Source organism: Fonsecaea multimorphosa, assembly GCF_000836435.1.
Source record: "Fonsecaea multimorphosa CBS 102226 unplaced genomic scaffold supercont1.54, whole genome shotgun sequence".
NCBI lineage: Eukaryota > Fungi > Ascomycota > Eurotiomycetes > Chaetothyriales > Herpotrichiellaceae > Fonsecaea > Fonsecaea multimorphosa.
The window spans coordinates 32,139-53,396 of NW_015971688.1; the positions used below are offsets into that span (position 1 = coordinate 32,139).

The following is a 21,258-nucleotide window of genomic DNA, read 5'->3' on the forward strand; positions in this document are numbered from 1 at the left end:
ATAGGAAATCTGATCTTCCTGCCACAGGCCGTTTCAACGCCTGAACCAGACGCCCGACGGTTCCACAACCACAACAACAGATGACATGGCAAATGCCATACTGTTCCTTTCAACAGAACAATCATGCAACATTAATGGTGTTATTCTACCTGTGGACAACGGCTGGAGCACGTGTTGATGGACATGGAGAGCTTGCTAAGAATGGGTTCAGGCAGGAACACCAGAGGATTAATGGTTAAACATCTTGATCTCATAGACTTCTTTCACTATAGAGAAACTGGAAAGCAGTGAGACATGAAGAGCGAGAGTCGACGCGAGAATCTGAAAGTGTAGAACTTGCCCCCGCCATTGACCGGCACGACCTATTTACTCTGGTTTGAGAGGCATCGGATTATCCGCCAGCAGACCACCATCGACAGGGAGATTTATGCCCGTGATCTGATCAGCCGCATCCGAAAGAAGGAAGGCAGATGCCTCCGCAATGTCTCTTGCTGTTCCGAACCGCCTCGTGGGTAGTATGCTTGCAATAAAGTCGCGGTCCATATTTTTCGGCAAGATGGGTGTTGCGGTGTGTCCAGGCGAAATGCAGTTCACCCGGATATGATCTGGCCCAACTTCAACAGCGGCGACCTTGGTGGCCTCGATAACTCCTGCCTTGGCTGCCGAATAGTGTGCCAGGAACGCGTGAGGGCGTACTCCAGCAGTACTGGCAATGTTCACAATCGCACATTTGCGGCCTTGGGCGGTTCTTTTTTTCATCGCCATCATTTCGTATTTCATGCAGAATATGACCCCGCCGAGATTCACCGCCAGTACTTTCGAGGTCGCTGCGGGTTCGATGTCGATGATGGAACCGATGCCACCCACAACCCCGGCTGCATTCACAGCCAAGTCCAGGCCGCCAAAGGCATCCTCCACGGATTTGATTGCGGCCTCGACGGAAGCAGGGTCTGAGACATCCACCTTGACACCGATCGTGCCGTTCCCAAGCTCTTTCGCTGAGGAGGCTATTAAAGATGCATTGATGTCCCCAATGGCAACTTTGGCTCCTCCTTCAATCAAGATTTTGGCCGTGGCAAAGCCGATGCCTGAGGCACCACCAGTGACAAAAGCAATTTGTCCGTCAAATAACCCCATGGTGAAAGTTGCTATTTGGAGCGCGATGATTGATAGGTCTCACTCCGTGGATTTTGGCGACAAAGAAGTATTGAAACCAGTCCAGAGCTCATACGGCTATGCTGGCGAACTTTGGTCGAGGTGAAAACGAGAAAAGTGGTCTTATTACAGTACTGTAACAACGTTTGATATACACATGAAGCAGGCCTCGCTTCAGATTCGGAAAGGCGTAAACCGGAGCTTGAGTTGACCCGAGGCTCCAGGCATCGGCAAGCATTATCCAGCAGCTGCCTGGGGATTATTCGGGGGTACTCCGGAGGAACCATTTTATCACCCCTCTTCTCTCCGCAGGCGCAACACTACTGGGTCGCTGCCCTCTGCCAGTACCCGTAAACTTCCCGGGTATCCTGGCATGGTAACATTAATTCTGCCAACGAGGCTGTCGCGTTGGGGGGTTCAAGTCTGCACTGTGGATCATCGAGACAAGATTTGTACAGGCTGCAGAAAAGATTTGGAAGGTGGTCTAAAGCATAATCGTGATTTCATTTCCATTTCGCGAGAACGTTACGCTTCCACGTGATCTCAAGAGTGTGTATTTGAATGGTCCTCTGTGAATATTACCTAGGTACATGAAGACTCCTTTCTAATGCGACACACCAAGTAACACGCTCTATTTCTCATCTACCTCCGGCAATTCTTTGCGCGTGTCGATGATGGGTACAAGTTCACCCTTCTTGTGGCCCAATGTCGTGGTAATCTCGTTGGTCATGCGGTCGTCAACATTGATCAGAAGGAAGCTCAGAAGCAATCCAAGGGCGCTGAATGAAATGGTAGCAAGAAAAACGGTGCTGTACGCACTTGCACTTGCATTCTTGTATGCCGTCGTTGCTGTAGCCAAGATGGCCGACGTAAGTCCGGGTACTTGAGCAAATGCTTGCTTGCTCCCACTGGCGAATGCTTCCATAAGGGCTGGTACAGACGAGGCTGGGAGTCCTGCTGCAATCGCGGCGCTGGGTACTCGTGTCCCGATTGTCGTGCGAGAACGCGAGCTGAGGGTAACGGTGTAGATCGTAGCAGTGGAGGTGGCAATGGCAGAGCGCATCGAGGCAGCGATACCTCCGGCGGTGCCAATCTCCTGTTGGTCGTGAATTGAAATTGTCACCAGTGTTTGGACAACCGATTCTGTCCATCCAAAGAAGAAGCAAGCCGAAATCAGCAGAGCTATTGCGCGGTTCTTTGTTTCTGGCGTGCAGGTTGCCATGGCTAGAGATTCACATTAGCCCATTGCTTTACTAATGGCTGGTCGCAGCAACTTACATGCAAGCAATACACCGCCGCAGAAGAAGCAGACTGTCATCTGATACTTAACCTTGCCAATCGGCCTGGCCAAGATACCGCCACAAATCTGCCCCAAGAGTGTGCAGGAGCCAACGATGCACGAGAGGTAGCCACCGTACATGGGATCTCCGTGGTTGTAAAGGACCGAGACCATCATTGGCCACACAATGGCGAACGCGTAGTATGATGCTGACCCGATACCGATGGAAATTGAGGCGGCCACGTATGCTCGGTTCGTCAAAAGATGCTTCGGAATAAGTGGTTGTTTTGGCTTCGCGAGCCAGACCCAGAAGCCCAGCGCAATCAGGCATGCGGCTCCAACAAGAAGAGTCGACAGGGTCTGACGAGATTTCCAGGGGAAAACAGCGTCTCCTCCCATCGACAAGCCCATGAGGAACAACGTGAGGCCAGCTGTGTAGAGCAAAATCCCCACATAGTCAAGCTCTTTGACAAAATCGATTCTGCGCTTTCCGGCATGTTTGTTAGAAAATTCTGGTGGCCAGTAGAATAAGATCCAGCAAAGCAAGGCGACGGCGTTCATGCAGATGAGGAGGTAGTAACAACCCCTCCAGCTGACACCGGGGTAGCGCGTGACAAACGCCTCGGCAATGGCGGGGCCAAATCCTGAGCCAGGAACGCAGAAGAAGTAGAGCATTGAGACCACCCAGAAGCGTGCGCCCATGGGTACCAGCTCTGCCGTGATGTAGCAGAAATTGATTTGGGTACAGGCACCCAGTCCAATCAATATTGTACCGCCAATGAGTGTGTTGATGGACTGAGCTGTGGCGGACACGATGCTACCGAGGAGAGCCAAGACAGTGCCTCCAATGAAGTAGTATCGACGACCGAATATATCCGAGAGCCTACCGATCAGGGTAGAACCGACGGCAGTGCACAGAGTGTAGGCAATCGAGACCCAGGTCAAGTAGGGACTTGGTCCGATGTCAGCGTCGATGACGCTCAGAATGGGTGCGGCCAAGCCAAAGCCGGCGACACCTGCTCCCAAGCCCATACCGATGGCAAAGAGACTGCCAAGGAAGTAGGTACTGCGATAATACCCTGGGGGGACGGTGTCCGTTGTGGCCATGAAGCCATGTAGCTGTTTTTCGTTTGCAACATTTTGAAGTTCGCTGTCGGAGTCGCGGTTGGACAGTTCGAAGTGATTGCTTGCGACGGTTTGATCGTCCTTATTTTTGAATTCTTCCATGATGAGCTGAAAGATGCTTCAGTGGCTTCAGTGGCTTCAGTGTCTTCGCTGAGACTCTGAGACTGTGAGTCTAAGAGACGGTGGGAATTGAAAACGAAGGCAGTAGCTTTTACCTCGACACCGAACACGAGAGCCTTGCAGTCCCAGATTTTCCCCGCAGTTGTACTGTCCAGCCTAGATCGTCCCAGACTAAGGAGATAATACGAAGGACGAATGGCAGAATAGTAGTGGAAAATGAAACTCCGCAGTGTGCGGAGAGCGTGGAAATCGTGGAAGTCGTGGAAAGGCGGAAAGGCGGAAAGGCCGGATTGAGGAAAGTGTCGGAGAGTCTATTCTACCATCCCAGTATTTCTATTGGTTACCAAAAATCTTTGATCGAGATCTCGGAGTAAGCTGCACGATAGTGCGCTTGCAGGATACGGGTTACGTCCACCAACCAAATCACGTCTATAGCCCGCGCTAGGTGAGCTCTGATTTGCTGCACGAACAGTAGCGAAATTGAAGCAAAGCCGCTGATTGGTTGAATAGTAGGGGCAGCTATGGGAGCGGGTCTACTTGCACCAATTAGACTGCTCCCAAACTATTCTAGAGAAGGTGCGATAGTAGACACTCCTCCATCTACGCAGCACTTCTTTGGCTGTTGAAGTTCGGCTGGACCACTGGCACGCAACCTCAAATCATCTCCAAGCCAAGAACCGAATTCCTGTATGATTTGGTGAGCAGCTCGCGGCGCCACTTCACTCGTACCGGCCCAAATACCTGAACTTCGTGGTTCACACACCTCACCGACGGATGAACCGTCCTTCCAACTCCCTCCGTTCTTATTGAGAAGGATTCACCAGTCTTACTGTGGACTTGTGGTGAGTAAGAAACCACTTGGTATCCCGCCAGTGAATCCTCACCTCACTAGGCATGCGAAGGTACCCGATTCAAATAGAACATCCAGAGTATACCGATCAGTCAGCCCCAAATAGCTCCAATCGCAACCATCACAAATAAGAGAAGGCCTCTGAGAAGACAAAATGACCACCTTTTACTAGTCATATGAATATAGTGCTAGAGATAGTACGTCAGCGAGAAGGGAGGGTCATCACGCCACCGAACTTGAACAGAATCCGCGAACTCTGTGAGCAAGCAGACCAGTACTAGTATCTGACCGTTGATCCAATCTTGATTGTCTGGCGTAGGGGTGTCACATTTGAACATCTCCTCCGAGGCCATGTAAAGTACAAGCCGGGGTTTATCGTTTTCCCAAAAGCTGTTGGAGCTGGTGGCAATGCTGTTAAAGGAAATGCAGTTCACGTCCAATCTCTGAACTTCGTCAACTTCGGGTTTAAAGAACAGTTGAAGTACTTTATCCACGTGCAGGATCACAAACTGTATTGTGCATACTTAGAACACGCTTTTCCCATCTCGTTTTACTGCCTTGTTGTCGTCCACGATCGGGTAGTCAACACCAACGTTGTACACCACACTGCTCGTGTCAACAAATTTCGCCTCGTCTGGGCGAAAAGTCTCCATATAGATAGGGTCGGCAAAAAAAGATGCCAGGTCTTCAAATCTGTTCACAAGTCAGTAGTATTTCAGGGACTTCACGAGGCTTCTGCTTTACCTTCGAACCAGGAAGTCCGCAATCCCATCGTATGGTGACGAGCCCCCAAAGTATTCCCCCAAAGCCTTGTACTCAGGAGTGACGTGAAACTAGATGTGTATGTTACAGCCTTTGATATCCAATGAAATTGAGACATCTTACCTGGTTGTATCTCACGATCCCGTAGCGGACAAGCGTATCTTGGACGAGAGGGCCGTGATTGTTCGCCTAATATTTGTGGGATTCTTCTTCCGAAACGCCAGGTTTGCGTTTGACCATGAATGAAACCCAAATGAGCTTCTCTTGAGACATGGTATGACGAGCGCTGCAGGTCTTTCTCAATATCTGGAAGCAGCCTGGAAGATGGGTGGGACTCAGAGTGATGCGAAGAGGTATTAGGAGAGGTTGCAAAATATTTCACTCGACAAAGACAATCTTTTGATTATGAATTGACTCAATATTATCAGCGCCAGACCACTAGTAGTTTGAAGAATATTGGAAGCCAACAGGTACTTGAAGACCCAATGGTGTAGCTCTACTTCACTGGAAAAGGTGGAAGCCGAGCGCTTCTCATTGGCTGAGTGCGGCGGAAGCATTCAGCTCTCGCGGTCTGCAAAGCAATAAAGTGCTCAGCATGCACGAGGCAGCTGTGTATTATATACATGTTCTTGATCTACTATAGCTTGAGCTTTTCGCATCAAGTAGCCCGGAATCTTAAGCCCTCAATAGCTGTCCACCGTTCACCTGCCAAACCTGACCTGTCACAAAAGCCGCATCCTCAGAGAGAAGATACATGATCAAAGAAGCTGGTTCACGTGGTTCTGCCATGCGCTGAAGAGGGAGACCGCTGATCAACTCCTGGATAGTAGGCTCATTGGCGGCTGCTCTCTTGCCAGGTTCGGTGGCGATCATTCCAAATGAGACGGTGTTGGCCCGAATCTTTTGAGGTCCCCAGGTGTTTGCCACATGCCTGGTCAGCACCTCAACACCTGCTTTCGAAGCTGAATATGCAGGATATAGAGGTTGCCCGCTGAATACCGCAGCAGATGAGATGTACACGATGTTGCCCTTGCCTCCCTTGAGGAAATGAGGGATTGCGTATCTTGTCGAAAGGGCAGAGCCGATGAGGTTCACCTCCAAGGTCCGTCGCCAAACGCCCACTTCCATCGAGTCCACCCCGCGATCTCGGCCCAGGACCTCTGGCCGTAGATCGGCTCCCATGTTAATCAAACAATCCAGGCCGCCCAGTGTGTCTGCCGCACCGTCCACGAGTTGCTTCACAGAGCCTTCTTCAGCAAAATCGAACTCCGCCGTGTGAGCAGTGCCACCTGCCGAGCGAATCTGGTCGGCTAGCGCCTGTGCACCATTGATATTGATGTCGCCGATGACGACTTTCGCCCCTTGCTCTGCCAGTAGTTTTGCCGTTGTCGCCCCAATTCCAGTGGCACCACCAGCCATCAGAACGCGGAGACAGCGAAGTCCGTTCATCGTGACAGAAAGTAATGTGGAGATGGTCAGAGGTGGGCCAATGTAGACAGATTTGATTCACCATGTACGGTCGAAGATACTGAGTGAACACAAGAGTGGAAACGCGACAAGCAAAGATGGCTAGAATTATAACCGAAGCGAAGTGTTGCCGAGTGATAGGTGCTCTTGAACAGAGTGTCAGGACCTTCCATCCACCGTCTAGGTAGTCTTAGTCTAATTAGTCCATCGTCCACTAATGGTAGAGCTCAACTCGCATCTTTCCACCGAAGCTTGTCCTCGCTTATGTTTTGTAGCTTGGGCCGTAAATGCTAACATAAATAATGGAGAAAACGTATGTTGATCGCCAGCTTGACCCTGCTGCGCAACTCAAGTGAACAGGCAGGAGTGGATAGCTTTCTCTTACCCTGTGCTTGACCTCCTTTTGCACCACCAGAGCAAATATTCTGCGAAGGTGGCTAGCGGCGGAACGTATCTCGATTTGCTATTCCCGCTTTCTCGTGGGCTCTACACGTTCCGCCAAAAAGTTCCAGCTGAGCTGTTAGTGCAGTAACTCTGCGGATGCGATTTGCTCGTGATTGGACCGAGATTTACGTGGAAAGAGCGATGCTCTAGCTGCTATCAATTGTTTCGTCTACCTGTCTAAATCTCCCGAGATAGGCAGGTGCGAGGCTGCGACTTCGATCCAATCTCAATTGAACAACAGCTCAACATGTACTATGCCTTTAGACAGACAAGAGGCCCAGCTCTTTCCACTCTTCATCGGACTTCCTCTGAACATCGTCAACATGAGCGCCATACTGTACAGCGTCTGTGCCAATCAAGAGGCGAACTGGCGGTTTCGGTGTCGCGTACAATTTCTCGAGGATGGGCCCGAATTTCTCGGGGAGAGACGGTTCTTTACCGTTGTTGTCACGGATCAGCTTGCACAGGGCCCCAACGGTATCTTGGTAGGCATCGCTGATCGGGGGGATAGTCATTGATGAGCCTGCCCAGTCTGTTCGGATCCCACCAGGCTCCAAAGACGTGACTTTGATGTTCAAGGGACCCAGCTCAGAAGCCAGGACACTCGAGAAACCACTGACCGCCCATTTTGCGGCTTGGTATGCAGACAGGCCTGGGGTACCAAGACGGCTACCTAGCGACGAGACATTGAAAATATAACCGGAGCCCTGCTGCCGCAGGATCGGAAGGATGGCTTTGGTGACGTTGACGACGCCGTTGAAATTGACATCTATTTGTTCATTGAAGCTTTCGAGAGTGCTATCTTCGAACGAGGCAGGATTGGCGTAGCCAGCATTGTTGACGAGAATATCGATGCGCTTGAACTTGTTCACCGCGGCATGGACGGCCGCCACAGCAGATTCGTAGTTGACCACATCCAGGCTGTAGAGGAGAACCTTCGACTTTCCATATTTCTTGAGCACGTCGCTCAGAACGTCTTTGTTGCGTGCAGTCGCGACGACCGAGTCGCCCTTGGACAAAGCATATTCGACAAGGGCTCTCCCAAGACCTCGGGAGCTGCCTGTCACAAACCAAACTCTGGACATGGCGAGTCTGCAGGGCACTGTGAAGGGTTTAAAGAAGTCTTGAAATCAGATGAATATGTAACCTCCGTCTTATGCACAACCTGAAATGCTTTTTGACTTTGCAACGTGATGCAGCGCACTCTTGCTGTTATATGGCAAACCGCAAGGCAGAGAGCTCGACATGTGACGCCAGTGCAGATCAGGTACAACTATGGAGATGCCTATCTTCACTGACTGCGGCAGGAGCGGAAATCTCAGTAGCGAGTAAGCTGCTGTTTACTTTCTGAATGCGGTCGCGTGGCTCCCCGTATTGGAATGCAAGCTCCCGGTACCACCGCATCTTTCTCTGCTGAGCCCTGCAGGTAAGTGGACACACCCGAGTCAACGTCTCTTTTCCCCTCAAGGGTGCAAATGTTATCCTCCCCACCACTTTATCCTTAGGCCATCCACCCTCTCGAGTGATCTGTGCCAAACGATGATCGGAGATAAAGTGGTAGCTTGTCAGCCAGTTGCACTAGCAAAGTGTTCTTGATTCTGTCCGAAGTCGTTCGTGCCGTAACGGCGGACGAACGGTCAAGGCACTTTTGTGTATCCGGACCACCACGGGCAGAGCTGGCCGCAGAAGTATGAATACGAGGAGGAAAAATGAATTGTTTCTACGGGTAACTTTACCTACTACCACGGGCTCAAGAATTGTTGGACTCGACGCTGCTTGCGAATCTGCTAAACAGAGATGTCTCCTTCCGCCTTCCGCTAAAATTACAGCACATCTAGATTGTCAAGTTCTCTCTATTTGGTCCGGCCGTAGTTCAACTGAAGTTGGACACGACTCAAATCATTGGACTAGTTATTTATCTAACCCCTCTCATTTGCTATCATACCAACTTGGTACGAGAAGCCTTCCCGTCTCACAACGAATCCCGTGGGCTTCCTTCTTTGTTAAGTAGTAACCCAACTCTTCTGCATACGCTTTGGGTGAATACATATTTCCAGTCTCTTGAATCTCCTCTTGACAAACCACCTCCACGTCAACTGTCCCACGATGCCAAAATCTACCAATTCGGTCATATTGAAGCACGTCGTCCCCATTGGTGACACAGTGACCTTGGATGCATTCAAAATTAGTGAGTCCGAGCTTCCTCAGCTTGCAGACGGACAAGTTCTCCTCCGGCCCATCGCTTTCTCTGTCGACCCAGTACAAAGAACTCGCATTACAGGGAAATCACATTTTGCGTTGCTGGCTTCAAATGTCCCAGGACAACCGATAAATGGCTTTGCCTTGGCACGAGTGGTTGAGTCGCGCCATCCAGAATTCAAGGCTGGACAGCTGCTCGAAGGCATGTTTGATTGGTCCGACTATGTGATCTGGGATGGAAAGCCCAGCCCATTTGTGAGATCGGTGGAGCTGCAGATCGCCAAGCCATCTTATGCACTCAGTGTACTAGGAATCACTGGTCTCACTGCATATTTCGGTATTGTCGAAGTCGGGAAACTTCAAAAAGGGGAGACCATTGTCATCTCGACCGCTGCAGGTGCCGTGGGGTCGGTTGCAGGAGCAATCGCTAAAATCAAAGGTGCAAAAGTCATTGGCTTGACAAGCTCTCGAGCCAAGCAGGATGTGCTCATCCAGAAGTTGGGGTTTGACGCCGCCCTAAACTACCGCACAGATGATTTTGTCGAGCAGCTTTCCGCCGCAACTTCAGGTAAACTCGACGTTTACTTTGACTGCGTGGGTGGTGAACTCTCGCAAACAATCATGAAACAGATGAAGCGTCCGGCGCGGATTGTCGAGTGCGGACAAATATCGACATATAACGATGAGAAGTATGCTTGGATGACGAATTTGACACCAATCCACCTAAATGGGTTGCGACTTGAAGGTTATACACCTATGTTGTTCAAGGATAAGTGGCCAGAAGCGTTGGATCAGCTTCAGAAATGGATACGGTCTGGCGAGCTCGTGCCTCTGGAGACAGAAATGGTGGGTCTAGAGTCCCTTCCCCGGGCCCTTGTTGCCCTACTAAGTGGCGAGAACGTTGGAAAGATGCTCGTTACAATTAAAGAGTAAATCTCATAGACTCGCAATCTGCCGAGTAAGGCAGTGAATCTGATATTCATAAAACTTACAAGTTGTTTTTTCTGGTCTTCACATCAGAAATTGATATTTGCAGAGCTCGACCTTCCCTTTCAATGCTCCAGTAAACGCAAAGTAGGAGCAGGCGGAAGGTGGAAGGTGGAAGGTCGAAGGCGGAAATTAACTTTTGAGGCAACTCCATATAGAGGGTTGCCTTCTGTCCTCTCGTTTCTCTCCACGACAATCGCAAAGATGGTTCACAACTACAGAATCGTGCGGATGTTACATCCGACTCACTTGGTACTTGACCTGGATGCCGCAGAGAAGTTTCTCTTGGAAGTTTTTGGCAGGAAATGTGACAAAATCGAGGCGTATCTGCCGCCACCGGACAAGGCTCCTGGATTTCCCCGGGACTATTCAATCACGACAATGATTGCCGATGTCTGGTTCGATTGCATCGATCCTCGCAAGTATGTAGTGGATGATCAGCATTTCATCGAGCCGGTAGACCAACCGCATTTGCTTGGAACGGGATGGGCAGTCGAAGGTATCCGCGACCTTTACCAGCGATTCATGGATAGTGGCATCCGCAGCACCGACCAGAGAAATCGTATAGGTACTAGGGACAGAATCCCTCAAGTGCAATTCACGCCAAAAAGACCCATCTTTCTTACCCTGCCCGAAAGCACCGGAACTCGGTACCAGGTATCGCCTGCTGAATACATTGGGAAGCTTGACGCACGTACCGATCCATCATGGAAGCTGCCGCCAGTATCAGCTGATGATCCACTGTCCATTGAGTTTTGCTCCCATCACACAATCCTCACCAAGAATCTCGAACGACAGACTCATGTACTCGTGGACATCTGCGGCGGTAAAATCATCCATACCGGTCGCAATGAAATTCTCAAGACGGATAGCACATATGTCCTGTTGGCAGACGCAATTTATGAACTCGGCGTACCATATGAGGAGGGTTCCTTTGCCATGAATGATTTGAGAAGCCGAAAACCACTTGACTCCTACCATTCGATCACTTTCAAAGTGCAAGATTTGGCAAAGGTAGAGAAACATCTTCGGGACAAGAAGATACGACTTATCCACCAAGACGAAACCACAATTGTAACCGATCCATCAGACGCCATTGGCATTCCGTGGGGATTCACCACGAAACGTGTGCCGAATGACTCGAGATACTGAGTACCCCCAGAGTCCTCTTCACGACAGCAGACTCATCAGGGGAGCCTTGATACGGCAAGACTTCTGGATCATTTCCTCCACGGATTGCCGTTCTCGTTACTTGTTAACAGCGATTGGACCAAGTGGACTTCTCGTTCATACAAGGACGAAGTTGGAACCAATTCAGAGAAGAGAAATTATGATCAAATTTACTCCATGGATAATTTGCCTAGCACACACAAAATACTGCAAAGTCGAGACACAAATTTGATGGAATTCCAAAGAAGAAAAAGATACGGTTCTTGGATACTGAATCTCTACAAGGACCGTTAGGGAACTGCACGAGGTGTATGGTACGTCGACAAGTGCGTCTTCAAGTTGGTAGGGTTGGATGCATTCTGTCTGAGGCAGGAAGAGAAGAAATCTGCACATATCTCCAATTCCGGGACCGTCTAGGAGATCTACTTGCTCCTGCGTACCCGATAGCAATAAAATGCGTAGAGAATACTTGCCTGAGAGTTTCCCAGGTCAAAATGCAGGCTTCGCCACCGCGTCTACTCGTGCGAGGAGGTTGGTTGAATCGCCCATCAGGCAGGCAGTTCCAGGACCACTGATCAAGCAAATGCACATTTCGGCCCAATGTTTCCCTGAGAAGCTGGAAATGATCCTATCGGAGTAGTTTGCCCCGAAATTCCACCTCTGGCATTTCCGCCTCGGTTCCACCATTATTACCCTTCATACCTCCAGTGAGCCTAACCGGTGTCTTAGGCTCCAGACATGCGCAAGTTCAGAATTGATGCCTTTTACTACTCGATGAGATTAGGCCGGCTGATGCGACGAGGGAGGCGAAACAAATCAGCCCTCGTAAGTACACATTAATCTTTCTTACAGCAGACAACGTCCTGCAGAGAAGCCTGTTCATCCTCGGGAAGACGAAGAAGCAGAATCACCACGGCTCAACCAAAAATGGGCGAGTACTTCTTCGAAGACGAGATCGATCTCGATGACAACACGATTTGCCCACAAGATCTCCTCTTGTTAAAATGCGAAGACTCGGAGAAACAACCTCATATTGACTTCATTACTATTCCCTCTGATGATTTAGAAGAGCCATCAGATTCGGGGAAGTCGCTGGGATCGGATGTTGAGTCTACATGTGACGAGACCGAATCGAACGATGACTGGCTTGAAGTTCACAATCTTCTCTTCCAATCTGGTTGGTCGCCACTCGACATGTCCTCAACCAAAAGTACTTGCAATCGGCTAATACCTCTAGCAAGTTGGGCTCGAGCGCCTTCCAGAATGCTGGAAGTTGGTGAAGAAGAGGTTAAAAGAAAATTCGTTGGATCATTGCAATCAATCAGTAAGCGACCGAGACCAAAACACCCGAAACAACCTTCAAGACAATTTCCTGAGCTCGACATTCCAGACTGCAGACCCCCCAATCTCGAAGGACATTCAAGACCAGTTGATACCTTTGTATTTCCGACAGTTCCATCCAGTCTGCCCGGCCGTGGACGAAACTGAGTTTCTCAGATGGCGTCAGAAATCTAAAGAGTCTTCATTTGATGATCCTCAACCGATGCAGTTACTACTGGTTTCGATGATGTTTGCGGCATCTCCCTATCTGGACGAGAGTCTATTGTCCCAAGGGCCATATTCGTCTGTCAAGTCACTACAGGAAGCGCTGTTCACCTCTGCACAGTCTTTGTATCACAACTTGGAGACAGAGTTCCTGGGAGCGGAACCTCTGGCACAAAGTGCATTGCTCCTCAGCTACTGGAGCAATAATGATTCCACGACCGAGGTCAACAGCTACTGGTCGGACGAAGCAGTGCGTCACGCGGTGGCTGGAGGAATGTCTGCTCTGTCGTCCACGGGTCGAAGAAGGATCATCTGGTGGTGTTGTCTAATCCGAAACCGCATGATATCCCTTGGTCTACGTCGCTTCACTCGGCTCGAGACGCGGCCGGACGGTCGTCTACCCGAAACAACGGACTTTGGAGAGGAGGTGTCACGACCGCATTTCACGTCTCCTGAGTCGAAAATCTACTTCACCCATGCATTCGCTTTGATGTGCAGCTTGACAAGGATCATGGCTGAGTCTGTCTGGCTGCCGTACCGCGAATACAACAAGCCTTGGTCTTTGCCAACCGACCGGCGTGCTTTTCGCCTGATGAAAACGGTTGGTCAACTGGACGAGGAGCTCGAAGCCTGGACCTTCAACTTCAATCGGGTGTATTCTACGATTCGCGAAATGGCTGTACCTAACGCAGATCTGGTGATTTTCCATCTCATTGGACTGATGCACCAGTATGTCCCGGGGAATTTGCTGCTCTGCATATAGCGAATTGCTAATCAGGCGCTGAAACAGGTTCGCAATCTCCATCCTGTACGAACCCTTTTTGAGACTTAGCGAGAGCAACGGTGAGCAGGTGTGGTTTGTCAGAGACCTTGCTCTCCTGAAGATCAAAGAGGTGTCCAAAAACACAGCTGCCATCACTGCGTCGATGTTACAGTTTGCAAAGCCAAAAGACTTGCCAATCATCTTGTAAGCAGCGTCTCCCATCGACTCTACTAGTATTTCCATTATTTTGAAAAACAACCAACAGTCTGACTTGATGGTAGACCTCCGTGGATCATTCTACCCATTGCGTTACACCTTGTCCAGCTCAGTGCGCCCGAGATCCTCGAAATCAAAACGCAAACCACTCAGCAGCTGGGATACTTGATGCGGGCACTTCATTCTTTGACATGCAGGTACGAAAGTGTCAAGTTGGTCACCAGGATCATCGACGCAATCATTGTTTTCGTCAGGGATTCTCAAGAGGAATCACCACTAACCAGGGCGCAAGCCGTGTGCTCGCAGGAGCGTGCTGTTCAGGCTCGAGATCCACACCTCGGGCAGGAGAAGGTCATCACCCGCGTGCTGGAGATTATCAGGAACGGGCTTGCGGAGGGAGTCACTCAGGCATGAAGCTGGTAATGTGGATCTCTCATGAAGACCAGGTAACAGTGTTTGAATGCTCAACCGCACGGGGTATTAACACTATGTCCAGCAGCTGTAGCTGTCATGATACCAATATCAACAGATAAAAAAGAACTATTTGATGCCGCCATAGGTGAAGTTGTCCCAAATGTCAATACCATTATCGTCAAACATGAACGGAATATCCGGAGGCATTTGCAATGGATCTTGGAAGAGATCGTGATAGCCATTTGGGAAGGACAACTCCCACTCAGATTGAACATTGGCACTGTTCCGCGCAGAATTTTGAGCCTGTCCAAAAGATGAAGCTGGCAGCTGAGTTGAAGATGAGCCGGACGAAGTGGGCGGAAAAGTACTAGCTCGGGCATTTTGAGGTCTTCGAAGCTCGATGGCATCTCGGGCTGCTTTGATGGGTCGCTGCATATGTTGGAGAACGTGCCGAGCCAGGAAAGATCCTTGCGCAAAGGTCTCCATCAGCTTCAGGGCCTTTTGAAACAGAGTGATGGCCGGGCGAGTCAACTCCTCCCCGTTGTCCTGCCTCACAATGATGCAGGTCATGGGGACAAGGGCTCCGACCAGGTGTTGCAGATACGCGTGGCGTGCGCATCGGTTTGTCCTCTGCGACGTGTAGAAGGTCTCTACTACTGAAACGACCTCCCTGGCTATGTCGATGCAGGATTTTGCGACGTCGATTCCGTACGTGAGGCTGATCATTTCCTCTCGCCGTAACAGCATCCGGAGATATAGCAGGCGGAGATGCAGCACAAAGCCTTGCTGTTGGATGAAGGCGGGAGCTCCGTCAACGACCTGCTTAGTTTCAGGGCTAGGAGGCCAGCGTAGGGAGATTGGCATGTCTTGCGATAACTTGACTATCTTGTTATCCATTGTGGTAATGAACTCCTGACTGACTGGCCTCCTAGCTCGAACGCTAAACATTGTTTCCCAAATCTCAGAAGAGAGCTTGGTCAACTTGATGATCTCTAGGAGGCTAGTAACAGGAGAGGTTGAAGGCATTTCCAGGAGGGCAGGGCAGTTCGGGTATAACATGCGATCATCGACGCACTTAGGTAGACCAACATTAAAATCTGACTCCCGGAGAAACTCCGGAACACCACGTGTTTGAGCGACGTTATGGTTAAGGCAGAAAACTGACCAGAGAACCCGTTGCCGGTAGGTCCGATCGTAGAATTTGCAGTTATCGCCCCACGACGCTTCATTATGCAGACCAAACTGGAAGCATAGTCGAACGGTTGTTCCCATCGTATCATAGGCCGAGTTAACGAGACCTACATACATCAGGTACAATGTCTTGATAATCAGAGTCTGAATAGTCAGAATATTGGCTTTTTCTAGCCACGTAGCGTGATTGAGGAGCTTCTCCCCACGACAAAACTCCTTCCAGCCGGGTAGATGCTCACAATGCGCAGACATGTCGTACAGGACGTTCACTGCTGCCATGATGAAGCTGAGGAGGGCGGCAAGCTGCACAGTGCAGCTCTTCGTGAGGCAGTTCGAGTCATTAGCGACAAAGGCAGAAAATTGTGCCCGTAGATGACCCTCGTTCATGCACGGGTAGTATGGTTGTATGTTAGTAAAGAACATGTCTAGCGACTCGTGTATCTTGATGGGATCCTCAGACCGCGTCTGTTCCACGATCTGATCTATGTCGCGATAGGTGTCGATCATCGTAGCATTCGGCTGGGTTGTTGAGCCTCCGACAAATCCATTGGCGACCGTAGTCTCGGTGCCTTGACTGCGAGACACCACCTTGTTGAGGAGGTCAATCTGTTGGAACAAGGCGTTACCAGATGTGAAATTGGTGTTGCGCTCAAAGACGCTTTCTTGGTGAGACGACTGCTCGCTCTCTATGGTACTGAAGGGAGTTTGACCATGGTTGTTGCCGGAGGTGGTTCCGGCTGGCGACTGTTGTAGCAGTGTTTGTTGGTTATCATGGGGCTGAGTTGTCACTCTTCCTGGCGAGGTCTGAGGATTCCCGGAAGTGTCTTCGGTCTCTTGTGTGCGTAGGGCCACGTTCTCATGGTTTTCAGTCCCTGTGACCTCGTTGCTTGCGCTTGGCCGGGAACTGCTTCCGTTACTAGGCGCGGTGTCCCATGCTGTAGACAGGCTTCTCGGCGGCCGTTCGTTTGCTGCCCTCGAATGTCTCAATCCTCGTGGTTGCGAGAATACACAATCGGTGCCCCAGTGTCGACAATTTCGACAGACATTTTCGCCACTGCATTTCCTCTTTCTGCGCTGACACTCGTTGCAAGCGCGGGATGTGTATTTATCGCGGACTCTGGTTGCACTGGGAAGCATGGTGGCGGATCCTTTCGCAGGCGGTGGAGAGATTACAGCATTGGAAAACGTGGTGCGACTTAGGAGAGAGCTTTTCCCTCTTTACGCATGATTTCCGCCGGGCAAGATTTGGTGGGTTTGCGCCCGTGCGCTCGTACCCCGCATGGAGCTGTCAGGCTGTTGTGGAGGGTTCGGGCCATTAGTCAACGCTAAACGCATTTCGAGTTGAGCTAGTCCCCTTAGTGCGCATTCCTATTGGTCATATTAGTTCGAGTAGCATTCCTTCTCGAGCGATCTCTCTGGGTCGTCCTTCCCGACCTCCCGGACCTTCTCGGGGCTCGATAGCTGAGCTGCAGCTTTCCTGCAGGGTGTGACTCGGCTCCCAGGATAATAAGGGACCGATTAACGAATGAGCATAGCTTCAGCGCGGAAGATGAAACACGCCCTATCCTAGCAGACGTGACATGGGGAGTGAGACCCTGTTTAGTCCGTACCTACTCGTACCAGCGATGAAAGATCACAGCTTGGTTCAGGCTCGGCGCCAGCCCAGGGTGAGACAGTCCGTGCAGCTCACTGCTGCTCCCCCACTAGCACGATGCCAAGCATACCCTTTGTACTTTCTTCAGCCTTGATCGAAACGAAAGATGGATTGCTTGGCTGGTATGCCAACATGCTTCATCGTCTATAGCTTTGGTCTAGAGTTTCCTTGCATCTCCAGGGCATCTCGCTTAGCCCAGTCCCGCATGACCTTTCTCTGGATCTTGCCACTCGCCAGTTTCGGCACCTCGTCGATGAATCTGATGCCGCCAACAAGCTGTTTGTGCTTGGCTACCCTTCCCTTCATCCACTCTTGAATATCGTCCGCCTTGACCTTGCCCTTGTAGTCATCTTTGAGAGTGATGTAGGCTCTCGGCCACTCCTCGTTGTTTAGAGTGATTCCAACCACGGCTACGTCAGCAACAGTCTCGTTCTCCAGGAGAACGGCCTCCAGCTCGGCGGGAGCGACCTGCAGGGCGTTGACCTTGATCAGCTCCTTCTTCCTGTCAACGATCCAGAACCAGTTGTCCTTGACCACCGCGATATCTCCAGTCTTCAGCCATCCTTCACTGTCAAGGATTTCTTTAGTTGCCTCTGCATTCTTCCAGTATCCTAAGCAGACCTGAGGGCCGCGCACAAATATCTCTCCAGGCTGGCCAGGCTCAACTTCCTTGCCGTCATCGTCAAGCAGTCTACACTCAGTGTTCGGATCGAGAAGTCCAACGCTTCCAGAATCGTCGACCCGCCCGCCGGGGACGTGAATGGCGCCACAGGTCAGCTCAGTCATCCCCCAGCCCTGAATGATGTTAACACTAAAACGCTTTGAAACGGCATTTTGCAGCTCTTTTGAAAGCGGTGCCGCGCCACACAGAATATTTTTCAGACTGCTCAAGTCATATTTGGAGGTCTCGGGTCGCTTGTCAAGCATGACTAGAATAGGTGGCGCCGATTGAAGATGGGTGATTCGGAACTGCTCCAAGGCCTTGAGGAAGTCCTCGTACACGAATTTGGCCATGATGTAGACCGGAACACCCAACTTGGGCGCCATGACGCACATGTATAGTTGTCCTAGTTTGGTCAGATTTCTAGCTCATCGAGGATAGAACTGAGTGACTGACCGTAAGAATGATACAAAGGCAGAAACCCTAGCCATCGCTCCTGGCGTCTGGCAGGGGGAGTATAGGAAGTTTCCAGGTCTCGCATAACTATGGTTTGTTCGCAATTGGCAATGATATTGTAATGGGAAACGCAAACGCCCTTTGGCAATCCAGTCGTTCCAGAAGAATAGTTTATCGTTGCGAGGGTGGTCCTGAATGCTGGACCCGTGGGCTCCCAAGCATATTCAGGAGTCGAGACTGCAATCTCTCGCCAATCCTGAATGCCGTGGAGTGAAGTGCAAGGCCGATCCGAGAACTGGAAAACCTGCTCTCTGCTCAAGCCAGCCCTTTGCGCTGCGTCAACCGTCTTCTCTATCAGGGAAGGATGAGCAAAGACGGCTCTGGCTCCGGTGTTTCGGATTTGATACTCGACCTCTGAGACAGTGTAGATGGGGTTTGCGCCGCTGAACACTCGTCCAGCACCCACGATGCCCAGATATGCGACCGGGACGAAGATGTGATTGGGGGAGAGTATCATGACTGCTTCTCCCTTTTGGATCTGTAGTTTGTCTAGTAGGGCACCCAATCGTTTGATCCATACCAATGCCTGTCGCGGCGACAAAGAGTTGGTTGGGTCCTTTGCATCGACCCATATTGGCTCATCTGAGGGCTCAGTCCCTTCTGGGAACAAGTACGACAGGATGTTGGCCTCTGGAATGTCCAGAGTTGGATAAGGCGACCTGTAGACCATCTTGACTAGCATTCAATAATCATCGTTCGACACAGCGATGCGGCATCAAATCTGTCGTCGCACTTCACTTATAACTGAACCCCAAATTCCGCAGCTCGGGGCTCTACGGGCTTCAACTGGAGATACATTTACGGGCCGAGATCCGAGGCCTCACCCCGGAGCAGCGCCTAAATCGCCTGGCCCGAACGTATTATTTTTGTTGGAGGATCAACAACCTGGAACAAGTATTTCGACACCTGCCATGATCTCCAGAATCTAGCCTTGAGTCATCTACACAACACACGTCAGTCACCATGTCGGAGTTACCCAACTTCGATAACTTCTTCAACCTGGATGGAAAGGTTGCGTTGGTCACAGGCGGTAAGCGTGGCCTATCGAGGGACAAGGCATTGACACTGACGCGGGATAGGATCTCGTGGTTTGGGGCTTCACGCAGCAACGGCCTTTTTAAGAGCAGGAGCCAAAACAGTGTTTATCACGGCTCGGAAAACGGAGGGTCCCCAGGGCATCAACCAAGCAGTCGAGAAATTGAACGCTCTCCCATATATCAAAGGCGAAGCTATTGGAATCGCCGCAAATGTCGCACAAGAGAAAGAAGTCCAGAAGCTCTGCGAAGAGGTCAAGAAGATCGAGCCAAAGCTTCATATTCTCGTCGCAAATGCTGGAGCAACCTGGGGCGGCCCGTTCGATACAACTCCGGATTGGGCCAACCAAAAGGTTCTTGATTTGAACGTCCGCGGCGTGTTCAATATTGTCAGATCGTGGGTGTGGGTATCTGCCTGGGCGAAATATGGCTGATTTGTGAAACAGATTTGCCCCATTACTTGAAGCCGCTGGTACACCCGAAGACCCAGCCAGGGTGGTCGTCGTCAGTTCCACCGCCGGAACCAACGTTCATCATGTTGGAGAGCACGGTACTATTATGTACTCCGCATCAAAGGCAGCGGCGCACCATCTGACGCGAAATCTTGCTGTCGAGCTTGGGCCAAGAAACATTACAACAAACACCGTTGCGCCTGGATTTTTCCCTTCCAAGCTAGCTAATGGCTTGATTGAGATCCTCGGTGGTGAGGAAGACTTGAAGAAGAGCAATCCTAGGCAGAGACTCGGTATGCCAGAGGATATTGCTGGAGTGATGCTTTTCCTTACTTCGCCAGTTGCTGGTTACATGTGAGTGATGACACGCTTGGAAACTGATGTCCGCACTAATATATTTTAGAAACGGGGTGGACATAGAGGTTGATGGAGGGGGGAGACTGTCTTCAGGAAGACTCACAAAATTATAGAGCCACCACCTACAGTGTACAATTGACCAGCAACCTTTTCGCCTCGTACAGATCTATCTGTCAGAGTAGTGAAGGGCACTGAAAGAAGCCATAGAGTGGTTAAGCTCAGCCTCGTGTCACCCCTTGAGTGGCTCTTCCAGGCTTCCTCGGCTTGACGGAAATCAGCGGTTAATGTTTTCCTCGGGCGACTCCACTGTGCCATCTATCATTTACTGAGCTTGGCGAGTCCTCCCGTAGCAGGTATACTTCTTCTCCCCAATGGTAGCGACCAGCCCTCGGCCTTTTCGATGGCCAGGCCAAGGCTGTACACCGAAAACCTGCTTGCCACGCGCGATACTAGGGCTCTGATAATGTTCTTGATCCGATACTTCAGCAGCTTCGTAGCCGCCCGGATGAGTCTCACAAGCGAAGCCATCGAGAGACGTAAGTGGGGAATACCGAATTCAATCTCTATGAATATGCCGGTGAATTGAACAGTGAAACCAGTAGTCCACCGAGTTCTGCGGAGAGCCCTGTTTACATGGCCCACTGGACAACGTCTTCAAAGGATGGAAAGAGCTAGTTGACAAGATGACTTCAATATACGAGTGTCCAGCACCTGATCATTCGGTTGACACGGAAGATGTCTCTCACCATCATTTACGATCCCTTTCATCTCAACTCGTGCCGGGAAAAGAAGTCGCGCTTTAGCTACCGAGGATAGGATATTACATACTTAAAGAATCGCCTTTAAGCTGGGGAGTTTGTCTTTCGTGATTTGTAGAGGTGGAACAGTGGAATCGAG

At 50.6% G+C, this 21,258-nt stretch overlaps 10 protein-coding genes across 10 annotated transcripts; 4 read left to right on the forward strand and 6 right to left on the reverse strand.

Moving 5' to 3' along the window:
* Positions 1 to 366: 366 nt before the first annotated feature.
* Z520_12340 (uncharacterized protein) lies at positions 367 to 1,137 on the reverse strand (the record flags this gene model as incomplete). Its single annotated transcript, XM_016782826.1, has 1 exon — positions 367 to 1,137. The coding sequence occupies one exon, from the start codon at positions 1,135 to 1,137 to the stop codon at positions 367 to 369; it is 771 nt and encodes a 256-aa protein (XP_016626074.1).
* A 649-nt stretch (positions 1,138 to 1,786) lies between these two features.
* Z520_12341 (uncharacterized protein) lies at positions 1,787 to 3,661 on the reverse strand (the record flags this gene model as incomplete). The annotated part of the gene is made up of 2 exons (XM_016782827.1): positions 1,787 to 2,379; positions 2,434 to 3,661. The coding sequence occupies 2 exons, from the start codon at positions 3,659 to 3,661 to the stop codon at positions 1,787 to 1,789; spliced, it is 1,821 nt and encodes a 606-aa protein (XP_016626075.1).
* A 1,392-nt stretch (positions 3,662 to 5,053) lies between these two features.
* On the reverse strand, positions 5,054 to 6,740 carry Z520_12342 (uncharacterized protein; the record flags this gene model as incomplete). The annotated part of the gene is made up of 4 exons (XM_016782828.1): positions 5,054 to 5,222; positions 5,274 to 5,362; positions 5,415 to 5,480; positions 5,997 to 6,740. 4 exons carry the CDS (start codon positions 6,738 to 6,740, stop codon positions 5,054 to 5,056), a joined length of 1,068 nt encoding a protein of 355 aa, XP_016626076.1.
* A 722-nt stretch (positions 6,741 to 7,462) lies between these two features.
* Positions 7,463 to 8,287, reverse strand: Z520_12343 (uncharacterized protein; the record flags this gene model as incomplete). Its single annotated transcript, XM_016782829.1, has 1 exon — positions 7,463 to 8,287. The coding sequence occupies one exon, from the start codon at positions 8,285 to 8,287 to the stop codon at positions 7,463 to 7,465; it is 825 nt and encodes a 274-aa protein (XP_016626077.1).
* Positions 8,288 to 9,308: 1,021 nt separating this feature from the next.
* Positions 9,309 to 10,334, forward strand: Z520_12344 (uncharacterized protein; the record flags this gene model as incomplete). Its single annotated transcript, XM_016782830.1, has 1 exon — positions 9,309 to 10,334. The coding sequence occupies one exon, from the start codon at positions 9,309 to 9,311 to the stop codon at positions 10,332 to 10,334; it is 1,026 nt and encodes a 341-aa protein (XP_016626078.1).
* A 258-nt stretch (positions 10,335 to 10,592) lies between these two features.
* Positions 10,593 to 11,540, forward strand: Z520_12345 (uncharacterized protein; the record flags this gene model as incomplete). The annotated part of the gene is made up of 1 exon (XM_016782831.1): positions 10,593 to 11,540. One exon carries the CDS (start codon positions 10,593 to 10,595, stop codon positions 11,538 to 11,540), a length of 948 nt encoding a protein of 315 aa, XP_016626079.1.
* A 945-nt stretch (positions 11,541 to 12,485) lies between these two features.
* On the forward strand, positions 12,486 to 14,496 carry Z520_12346 (uncharacterized protein; the record flags this gene model as incomplete). The annotated part of the gene is made up of 4 exons (XM_016782832.1): positions 12,486 to 12,735; positions 12,800 to 13,832; positions 13,894 to 14,070; positions 14,148 to 14,496. The coding sequence occupies 4 exons, from the start codon at positions 12,486 to 12,488 to the stop codon at positions 14,494 to 14,496; spliced, it is 1,809 nt and encodes a 602-aa protein (XP_016626080.1).
* Positions 14,497 to 14,622: 126 nt separating this feature from the next.
* Z520_12347 (uncharacterized protein) lies at positions 14,623 to 16,824 on the reverse strand (the record flags this gene model as incomplete). Its single annotated transcript, XM_016782833.1, has 1 exon — positions 14,623 to 16,824. One exon carries the CDS (start codon positions 16,822 to 16,824, stop codon positions 14,623 to 14,625), a length of 2,202 nt encoding a protein of 733 aa, XP_016626081.1.
* A 661-nt stretch (positions 16,825 to 17,485) lies between these two features.
* On the reverse strand, positions 17,486 to 19,188 carry Z520_12348 (uncharacterized protein; the record flags this gene model as incomplete). The annotated part of the gene is made up of 2 exons (XM_016782834.1): positions 17,486 to 18,408; positions 18,459 to 19,188. The coding sequence occupies 2 exons, from the start codon at positions 19,186 to 19,188 to the stop codon at positions 17,486 to 17,488; spliced, it is 1,653 nt and encodes a 550-aa protein (XP_016626082.1).
* Positions 19,189 to 19,481: 293 nt separating this feature from the next.
* On the forward strand, positions 19,482 to 20,362 carry Z520_12349 (uncharacterized protein; the record flags this gene model as incomplete). Its single annotated transcript, XM_016782835.1, has 3 exons — positions 19,482 to 19,548; positions 19,598 to 19,949; positions 19,999 to 20,362. 3 exons carry the CDS (start codon positions 19,482 to 19,484, stop codon positions 20,360 to 20,362), a joined length of 783 nt encoding a protein of 260 aa, XP_016626083.1.
* Positions 20,363 to 21,258: the final 896 nt, after the last annotated feature.